Source organism: Somniosus microcephalus, chromosome 3 (genome assembly GCF_052327205.1).
Source record: "Somniosus microcephalus isolate GS21.2 chromosome 3, FLI_Smic_1.0, whole genome shotgun sequence".
Lineage (NCBI taxonomy): Eukaryota > Metazoa > Chordata > Chondrichthyes > Squaliformes > Somniosidae > Somniosus > Somniosus microcephalus.
In genome coordinates, this window is record NC_140989.1 from 373,275,193 (window position 1) to 373,285,724 (window position 10,532).

The 10,532-nt window shown below is 49.7% G+C and overlaps 1 protein-coding gene across 1 annotated transcript in view; it reads left to right on the forward strand.

Moving 5' to 3' along the window:
• The first annotated feature begins 2,919 nt into the window (after nucleotides 1-2,919).
• LOC147122445 (netrin-G1-like) overlaps nucleotides 2,920-10,532 on the forward strand; it is a 188,089-nt gene continuing 180,476 nt past the window's right edge. Inside the window, exon 1 of the mRNA XM_085983600.1 lies at nucleotides 2,920-3,859. Coding sequence (XP_085839726.1) covers nucleotides 3,617-3,859 — 243 coding nt within the window. The 5' untranslated portion in view covers nucleotides 2,920-3,616. The remainder of the gene's footprint in view (nucleotides 3,860-10,532) is intronic.

A 10,532-nucleotide genomic window follows, 5' to 3' on the forward strand; every position in this document is an offset into this window, starting at 1 on the left:
GGGTGTGACTGGAGATGGTGAGTGTGTGTTGGGGGTGTGACTGGAGATGGTGAGCGTGTGTTGGGGGTGTGACGAGATGGTGAGTATGTGTTGGGGGTGTGACTGGAGATGGTGAGCGTGTGTTGGGGGTGTGACTGGAGATGGTGAGTGTGTGTTGGGGGTGTGACTGGAGATGGTGAGTGTGTGTTGGGGGTGTGACTGGAGATGGTGAGTGTGTGTTGGTGGTGTGACTGGAGATGGTGAGCGTGTGTTTGGGGTGTGACTGGAGATGGTGAGCGTGTGTAGGGGGTGTGACTGGAGATGGTGAGTGTGTGTTGGGGGTGTGACTGGAGATGGTGAGCGTGTGTTGGGGGTGTGACTGGAGATGGTAGTGTGTGTTGGGGTGTGACTGGAGATGGTGAGTGTGTGTTGGGTTTGTGACTGGAGATGGTGAGTGTGTGTTGGGGGTGTGACTGGAGATGGTGGGCGTGTGTTGGGGGTGTGACTGGAGATGGTGAGCGTGTGTTGGGGGTGTGACTGGAGATGGTGAGCGTGTGTTGGGGGTGTGACTGGAGATGGTGAGCGTGTGTTGGGGGTGTGACTGGAGATGGTGAGCGTGTGTTGGGGGTGTGACGAGATGGTGAGTGTGTGTTGGGGGTGTGACTGGAGATGGTGAGCGTGTGTTGGGGGTGTGACTGGAGATGGTGAGCGTGTGATGGGGGTGTGACTGGAGATGGTGAGCGTGTGTTGGGGTGTGACTGGAGATGGTGAGTGTGTGTTGGGGGTGTGACTGGAGATGGTGAGTGTGTGTTGGGGGTGTGACTGGAGATGGTGAGCGTGTGTTGGGGGTGTGACTGGAGATGGTGAGCGTGTGATGGGGGTGTGACTGGAGATGGTGAGCGTGTGTTGGGGTGTGACTGGAGATGGTGAGTGTGTGTTGGGGGTGTGACTGGAGATGGTGAGTGTGTGTTGGGGGTGTGACTGGAGCTGGTGAGCGTGTGTTGGGGGTGTGACTGGAGATGGTGAGTGTGTGTTGGGGGTGTGACTGGAGATGGTGAGTGTGTGTTGGGGGTGTGACTGGAGATGGGGAGTGTGTGTTTGGGGTGTGACTGGAGATGGTGAGCGTGTGTTGGGGGTGTGACTGGAGATGGTGAGCGTGTGTTGGGGCTGTGACTGGAGATGGTGAGTGTGTGTTGGGGGTGTGACTGGAGATGGGGAGTGTGTGTTGGGGGTGTGACTGGAGATGGTGAGTGTGTGTTGGGGGTGTGACTGGAGATGGTGAGTGTGTGTTGGGGGTGTGACTGGAGATGGGGAGCGTGTGTTGGGGTTTGAGCAGGAGGAGTGACGTTGGGCCCAGAAGGTGACGGTGGATTGTCCTGCTCGAGCTGAAGGGGAACAGCATTACGTGGGAGGAAGTGAGACATTCAGAGACTATTTCTGCTCGCAGTGCAGCAGTTTATAAAATCCTGGAGTATTTACTGTAGAAAATGGGTTATAAATATCCCCGTTACTAGTCAGTGTATCAGTCACAGCCCAGAGTAACACCTTGTGTCGTGAAACAGGCCGTGGGAGGGTCACCAAACCCAGAGTGTGACCGTGTTTAAAGGGGCAAATTTTTAAACTAAGAATCAGAATAATTTTGCTTTTCCAGTGTGAGCTGCGGCTGAGATTGAAGGGAGATGATGGAGGGAGGAGAAGAGATTTTGATTCTGCTGTTCCTCCTCCGCTCTCCTGAAGGAACTGACTCAATCACAGTCCAGAGTCTCGAGCCCAGAATCTGGCCCAACACTCCCAGTGCAGTCCTGAGGGTGTGCTGCACTGTCGGAGGGGCAGCACTGAGGGAGTGCTGCACTGTCGGAGGGGCAGTCCTGAGGGAGTGCCACACTGTTGGAGGGGCAGTACTGAGGGAGCGCTGCATTGTCGGAGGGGCAGTACTGAGGGAGCGCTGCACTGTTGGAGGGGCAGTACTGAGGGAGCGCTGCACTGTCGGAGGGGCAGTACTGAGGGAGTGCTGCACTGTCGGAGTTGCAGTACTGAGGGAGTGCTGCACTGTTGGAGGGGCAGTACTGAGGGAGCGCTGCACTGTCGGAGGGGCAGTACTGAGGGAGCGTGGCACTGTCGGAGGGGCAGTACTGAGGGAGTGCTGCACTGTCAGAGGGGCAGTACTGAGGGAGCGCTGCACTGTCGGAGGGGCAGTACTGAGGGAGCGTGGCACTGTCGGAGGGGCAGTACTGAGGGAGTGCTGCACTGTCAGAGGGGCAGTACTGAGGGAGTGCTGCACTGTCGGAGGGGCAGTACTGAGGGAGCGCTGCACTGTCAGAGGGGCAGTACTGAGGGAGCGCTGCACTGTCGGAGGGGCAGTACTGAGGGAGCGCTGCACTGTCGGAGGGTCAGTACTGAGGGAGTGCTGCACTGTCGGAGGGGCAGTACTGAGGGAGTGCTGCACTGTCAGAGGTGCTGTCCTTTGGATGAGACGTTCAGCTGAAACCCCATCTATTCTCTCAGGTGGATGTAAAAGATCCCACGGCAATATTCGAAGAAGAGCAGGGGAGTTATCCCCGGAGTCCTGACCAATATTTATCCCTCAACCAACATCATTAAATAAAGGATAATTGGCCACTTATGATTTGGTATCTTCACGAGAGTCATTGAGCCGCCTCCTATTGGCTGCTGTGATTCACAACTGGTGATTATTTCTGTAACGCTGCAGCTAATGGGAGGCGGAGTGTGAGGGTGGGGTCAAAGGCCGAAGGTCGATGGTCAAAGGTCAGTGTAATGTATGTACCTTTAAGGGGGAGAACTACTTTTTACAGCTCCTGTATCCTGTAGTACCGGCAGTGACCACACCTGTATATAGACCCTGAGTAGTGATCTGTACAGTCAGTTGCAGTTTGAACCCTCATTCAGTAAACACCTGTTGATCGTTCCCTGCAGTCATTTGTCTGATTATTGAAGGACACAACATTAAGATACACGGATCTAACAGTCAGGAGCAGCACCTATTCTAAAATTCATTGATTTTATTTCTCTCCTAACAGGGAACTGATGCCTGAAGGAAGAGATGATCGATGGGAAACAGCCTCTGGTCAGGAGACAGTCATCACATTGGGTCCCAGTACTGACTGATCAGCCAATCAGAACATCTGTCTGACAGCGAACAGCTGGGGGGAAACAGCTGGAATCCCAACACCTGGAATATCTGCACCAACACTGAGAAAACAGCTGGAATCTCAACACCTGGAACATCTGCACCAAAGCTGAGGGAAAAGCAGCTGGAACCCCTACACTTGGAACATCTGCGCACATTGCTCCAAGTTACTGGAAGAACATCTGGAACCCTACCACCAGGAACAGGGATAAATAGCTGGAATCCTAACACCTGGCCCATCTGCAAGCACCGAGATCACCGCTCTCTGTGCGGGGTCCAGTCGGAGCAGAGACCCCTTGAATCACCCCCAGACAGACCGAGATCGCCGCTCTCTGTGCGGGGTCCAGTCGGAGCAGAGACCCCCTGAATCACCCCCAGACGGACCGAGATCGCCGCTCTCTGTGCGGGGTCCAGTCGGAGCAGAGACCCCCTGAATCACCCCCAGACAGACCGAGATCACCGCTCTCTGTGTGGGGTCCAGTCGGAGCGATGCGTCTGTCCGGTTTGTTGCCCCTTCAGGCCCTTTGGACGGCCCTGTCTCTCGCCGCTCAGCACTTCCCGTCCTGGGGTCACTACGACCTGTGTAAGGCTCAGGTTCACTGGGACCAGGGGCTGAGTTGGGATTACATGGCCTGCCAGCCCGAGGCCGCCCTGCTCACCAGGTTCCTGAAGGTCAGTTTGGATCCCTCCGACAGTACGTGTGGAGAGACCCCCGAGATGTACTGCACGCTGGTGAGTAGAAGCCTTTCTGTGCCAGCCTCTGTTGTGTGTCGCGCTGTGAATGGACGCTCACTGAACGGCCTTTATCAAAGGGAATTCCATCCAAACTCCAACAGAGGCATCGAGTCCAAAAGCAAGCGAGTTATGGTGAACCTTTATAAATCACTGGGGAGGCCCCAGCTGGAGTATTGTGGCCAATTCTGGGCACCACACTTTAGGAAGGAAGTCAAGGCCTTGGAGAGGGTGCAGAGGAGATTTACTGGAATGGTGCCGGGGATGAGGGACTTCAGTTATGTGGAGAGACTGGAGAAGCTCGGATTGTTCTCCTTAGAGCAGAGAAGGTTAAGAGAAGATTTAATAGAGGTGTTCAAAACCATGAAGTGTTTTGATCGAGTAAATAAGGAGAAACTGTTTCCAGTGGCAGGAGGGTCGGTAACCAGAGGACACAGATTGAAGATAATTAGCAAAAGAACCAGAGGGAGATGAGGAGAATGTTTTTTACACAGTTTTTGTGATCTGGAATGCGCTGCCTGAAAGGGCGGTGGAAGCAGATTCAGTAATAACTTTCAAAAGGGACTTGGAGAAACGCTGGAAAAGGAAAGATTTGCAGGGCTGTGGGGAAAGAGCAGGGAGTGGGACTAATTGGAGAGCTCTTTCAAAGAGCCGGCACAGGCACGATGGGCCGAACGGCCATCTTCTGTCCTGTCTGATTCTATGATTCTATTCAGTGTGGTCTTTGAATAAATCCTTCAAACAAACTTTAAATATCGAGGCCCGAAACGGAGCAACGTTTGGAGTCCGGCGATTCTCCCTTGTGGATTATTATCTTGGTGGAGTTTTTTTATTCATTCTCGGTGTGTGGGAATTGTCAGCAAGACCTGCATTTACTGCCCATCCCTAGTTGCCCCTTGAGAAAGTGGTGCTGGGCCTTCTTCTTGAACCGAAGGAGATATTACGACAGGTAACCAAAATCTTGGTCATAGAGGTCGGTTTTAAGGAAGGACTGTAAGGAGGAGAGAGAGGTAGAGAGGCGGAGTGGTTTAGGGAGAGAATTCCAGAGCTTAGGGCCCAGGCAGCTGAAGGCACGGCCGCCAATGGTGGGGCGAAGGAATTGGGGGATGGACAGAGGTCAGAGTTGGAGGAGCACAGAGATCTCGGAGGGTTATAGGGCTGAAGGAGGTTACAGAGATAGAGAGGGGCAATTTTACTGGACTGGGAGCCAATGTATTTCAGTGAGCACAGGAGTGATTGGTGGACGGGACTTGGTGTGAGTTAGGATATGGGCAGCAGAGTTTGGGATGAGCTACCGGAGGGTGCAAGGTGGGTGGCTGGCCGGGAGAGCGTTGGAATAATCGAGTGTCGAGGTGAGAAAGGTGAGGGTTTCAGCAGCAGTTGAGCTGAGCCAGCTGGAGACGGGCGATGTTACGGAGGTGGAAGTAGGCGGTCTTGGTGATGGTGAGGACATGGAGACGGAATAACAGTCTGATAAGTTGCATTTAGTGAGACTGTGAGGATATGTAACCCTGCTGGACTGAACAGCAAAGGTCAGGACACGTAAAACACAAAACTTGCTGCTTCACAGCATCTCGGCATAAGGGGTGGCAGTGTTTGTAAAATTAGTCACAGTAATAGATGTGAGGAGGAAGGTTGAATGTTTATAAACACCCCCTGGAGCCCCTGACGCTGTGTCTGAACCCTGTCCAATATCTCCAGTGGGGAATATGTCCAATTGTGTCTGAACCCTGTCCAATATCTCCAGTGGGGAATATGTCCAATTGTGTGTCTGAACTCTGTCCAATATCTCCAGTGGGGAATATGTCCAATTGTGTCTGAACCCTGTCCAATATCTCCAGTGGGGAATATGTCCAATTGTGTCTCTGAACCCTGTCCAATATCTCCAGTGGGGAATATGTCCAATTGTGTCTCTGAACCCTGTCCAATATTTCCAGTGGGGAATATGTCCCATTGTGTCTGAACCCTGTCCAATATCTCCAGTGGGGAATATGTCCAATTGTGTCTCTGAACCCTGTCCAATATCTCCAGTGGGGAATATGTCCAATTGTGTCTCTGAACTCTGTCCAATATCTCCAGTGGGGAATATGTCCAATTGTGTCTGAACCCTGTCCAATATCTCCAGTGGGGAATATGTCCTATTGTGTCTGAACCCTGTCCAATATCTCCAGTGGGGAATATGTCCAATTGTGTCTGAACCCTGTCCAATATCTCCAGTGGGGAATATGTCCAATTGTGTCTCTGAACCCTGTCCAATATCTCCAGTGGGGAATATGTCCAATTGTGTCTCTGAACCCTGTCCAATGTCTCCAGTGGGGAATATGTCCAATTGTGTCTGAACCCTGTCCAATATCTCCAGTGTGGATTATGTCCAATTGTGTCTCTGAACCCTGTCCAATATCTCCAGTGGGGAATATGTCCAATTGTGTCTCTGAACCCTGTCCAATATCTCCAGTGGGGAATATGTCCAATTGTGTCTGAACCCTGTCCAATATCTCCAGTGGGGAATATGTCCTATTGTGTCTGAACCCTGTCCAATATCTCCAGTGGGGAATATGTCCAATTGTGTCTGAACCCTGTCCAATATCTCCAGTGGGGAATATGTCCAATTGTGCCTGAACTCTGTCCAATATCTCCAGTGGGGAATATGTCAAATTGTGTCTCTGAACCCTGTCCAATATCTCCAGTGGGGAATATGTCCAATTGTGTCTGAACCCTGTCCAATATCTCCAGTGGGGAATATGTCCAATTGTGTCTCTGAACCCTGTCCAATATCTCCAGTGGGGAATATGTCCAATTGTGTCTGAACCCTGTCCAATATCTCCAGTGGGGAATATGTCCAATTGTGTCTCTGAACTCTGTCCAATATCTCCAGTAGGGAATATGTCCAATTGTGTCTCTGAACCCTGTCCAATATCTCCAGTGGGGAATATGTCCAATTGTGTCTGAACCCTGTCCAATATCTCCAGTGGGGAATATGTCCAATTGAGTCTCTGAACCCTGTCCAATATCTCCAGTGGGGAATATGTCCAATTGTGTCTCTGAACCCTGTCCAATATCTCCAGTGGGGAATATGTCCAATTGTGTCTCTGAACCCTGTCCAATATCTCCAGTGGGGAATATGTCCAATTGTGTCTCTGAACCCTGTCCAATATCTCCAGTGGGGAATATGTCCAATTGTGTCTGAACCCTGTCCAATATCTCCAGTGGGGAATATTTCCAATTGTGTCTCTGAACCCGTCCAATATCTCCAGTGGGGAATATGTCCAATTGTCCCTGAATCCTGTCCAATATCTCCAGTGGGGAATATGTCCAATTGTGTCTCTGAACCCTGTGCAATATCTCCAGTGGGGAATATGTCCAATTGTGTCTGAACCCTGTCCAATATCTCCAGTGGGGAATATGTCCAATTGTGTCTCTGAACCCTGTCCAATATCTCCAGTGGGGAATATGTCCAATTGTGTCTCTGAACCCTGTCCAATATCTCCAGTGGGGAATATGTCCAATTGTGTCTCTGAACCCTGTCCAATGTCTCCAGTGGGGAATATGTCCAATTGTGTCTGAACCCTGTCCAATATCTCCAGTGTGGATTATGTCCAATTGTGTCTCTGAACCCTGTCCAATATCTCCAGTGGGGAATATGTCCAATTGTGTCTCTGAACCCTGTCCAATATCTCCAGTGGGGAATATGTCCAATTGTGTCTGAACCCTGTCCAATATCTCCAGTGGGGAATATGTCCAATTGTGTCTGAACCCTGTCCAATATCTCCAGTGGAGAATATGTCCAATTGTGTCTGAACTCTGTCCAATATCTCCAGTGGGGAATATGTCAAATTGTGTCTCTGAACCCTGTCCAATATCTCCAGTGGGGAATATGTCCAATTGTGTCTGAACCCTGTCCAATATCTCCAGTGGGGAATATGTCCAATTGTGTCTCTGAACCCTGTCCAATATCTCCAGTGGGGAATATGTCCAATTGTGTCTGAACCCTGTCCAATATCTCCAGTGGGGAATATGTCCAATTGTGTCTCTGAACCCTGTCCAATATCTCCAGTGGGGAATATGTCCAATTGTGTCTGAACCCTGTCCAATATCTCCAGTGGGGAAAATGTCCAATTGTGTCTCTGAACCCTGTCCAATATCTCCAGTGGGGAATATGTCCAATTGTGTCTCTGCACCCTGTCCAATATCTCCAGTGGGGAATATGTCCAATTGTGTCTGAACCCTGTCCAATATCTCCAGTGGGGTATATGTCCAATTGTGTCTCTGAACCCTGTCCAATATCTCCAGTGGGGAATATGTCCAATTGTGTCTCTGAACCAGTCCAATATCTCCAGTGGGGAATATGTCCAATTGTGTCTCTGAACCCGTCCAATATCTCCAGTGGGGAATATGTCCAATTGTGTGTCTGAACCCTGTCCAATATCTCCAGTGGGGAATATGTCCAATTGTCTCTGAACCCTGTCCAATATCTCCAGTGGGGAATATTTCCAATTGTGTCTCTGAATCTTATTCAATATCTCCAGTGGGGAATATGTCCAATTGTGTCTCTGAACCCTGTCCAATATCTCCAGTGGGGAATATGTCCAATTGTGTGTCTGAACCCTGTCCAATATCTCCAGTGGGGAATATGTCCAATTGTGTCTGAACCCTGTCCAATATCTCCAGTGGGGAATATGTCCAATTGTGTCTCTGAACCCTGTCCAATATCTGCAGTGGGGAATATGTCCAATTGTGTCTGAACCCTGTCCAATATCTCCAGTGGGGAATATGTCCAATTGTGTCTCTGAACTCTGTCCAATATCTCCAGTAGGGAATATGTCCAATTGTGTCTCTGAACCCTGTCCAATATCTCCAGTGGGGAATATGTCCAATTGTGTCTCTGAACCCTGTCCAATATCTCCAGTGGGGAATATGTCCAATTGTGTCTCTGAACCCTGTCCAATATCTGCAGTGGGGAATATGTCCAATTGTGTCTCTGAACCCTGTCCAATATCTCCAGTGGGGAATATGTCCAATTGTGTCTCTGAACCCTGTCCAATATCTCCAGTGGGGTATATGTCCAATTGTGTCTCTGAACCCTGTCCAATATCTCCAGTGGGGAATATGTCCAATTGTGTCTCTGAACCCTGTCCAATATCTCCAGTGGGGTATATGTCCAATTGTGTCTCTGAACCCTGTCCAATATCTCCAGTGGGGAATATGTCCAATTGTGTCTCTGAACCAGTCCAATATCTCCAGTGGGGAATATGTCCAATTGTGTCTCTGAACCCGTCCAATATCTCCAGTGGGGAATATGTCCAATTGTGTGTCTGAACCCTGTCCAATATCTCCAGTGGGGAATATGTCCAATTGTCTCTGAACCCTGTCCAATATCTCCAGTGGGGAATATTTCCAATTGTGTCTCTGAATCTTATTCAATATCTCCAGTGGGGAATATGTCCAATTGTGTCTCTGAACCCTGTCCAATATCTCCAGTGGGGAATATGTCCAATTGTGTGTCTGAACCCTGTCCAATATCTCCAGTGGGGAATATGTCCAATTGTGTCTGAACCCTGTCCAATATCTCCAGTGGGGAATATGTCCAATTGTGTCTCTGAACCCTGTCCAATATCTGCAGTGGGGAATATGTCCAATTGTGTCTGAACCCTGTCCAATATCTCCAGTGGGGAATATGTCCAATTGTGTCTCTGAACCCTGTCCAATATCTGCAGTGGGGAATATGTCCAATTGTGTCTGAACCCTGTCCAATATCTCCAGTGGGGAATATGTCCAATTGTGTCTCTGAACTCTGTCCAATATCTCCAGTAGGGAATATGTCCAATTGTGTCTCTGAACCCTGTCCAATATCTCCAGTGGGGAATATGTCCAATTGTGTCTCTGAACCCTGTCCAATATCTCCAGTGGGGAATATGTCCAATTGTGTCTCTGAACCCTGTCCAATATCTGCAGTGGGGAATATGTCCAATTGTGTCTCTGAACCCTGTCCAATATCTCCAGTGGGGAATATGTCCAATTGTGTCTGAACCCTGTCCAATATCTCCAGTGGGGAATATGTCCAATTGTGTCTGAACCCTGTCCAATATCTCCAGTGGGGAAAATGTCCAATTGTGTCTCTGAACCCTGTCCAATATCTCCAGTGGGGAATATGTCCAATTGTGTCTCTGAACCCTGTCCAATATCTCCAGTGGGGAATATGTCCAATTGTGTCTCTGAACCAGTCCAATATCTCCAGTGGGGAATATGTCCAATTGTCTCTGAACCCTGTCCAATATCTCCAGTGGGGAATATTTCCAATTGTGTCTCTGAATCTTATTCAATATCTCCAGTGGGGAATATGTCCAATTGTGTCTCTGAACCCTGTCCAATATCTCCAGTGGGGAATATGTCCAATTGTGTGTCTGAACCCTGTCCAATATCTCCAGTGGGGAATATGTCCAATTGTCTCTGAACCCTGTCCAATATCTCCAGTGGGGAATATGTCCAATTGTGTCTGAACCCTGTCCAATATCTCCAGTGGGGAATATGTCCAATTGTGTCTCTGAACCCTGTCCAATATCTCCAGTGGGGAATATGTCCAATTGTGTCTCTGAACTCTGACCAATTTCTCCAGTGGGGAATATGTCCAATTGTGTCTCTGAACCCTGTCCAATATCTCCAGTGGGGAATATGT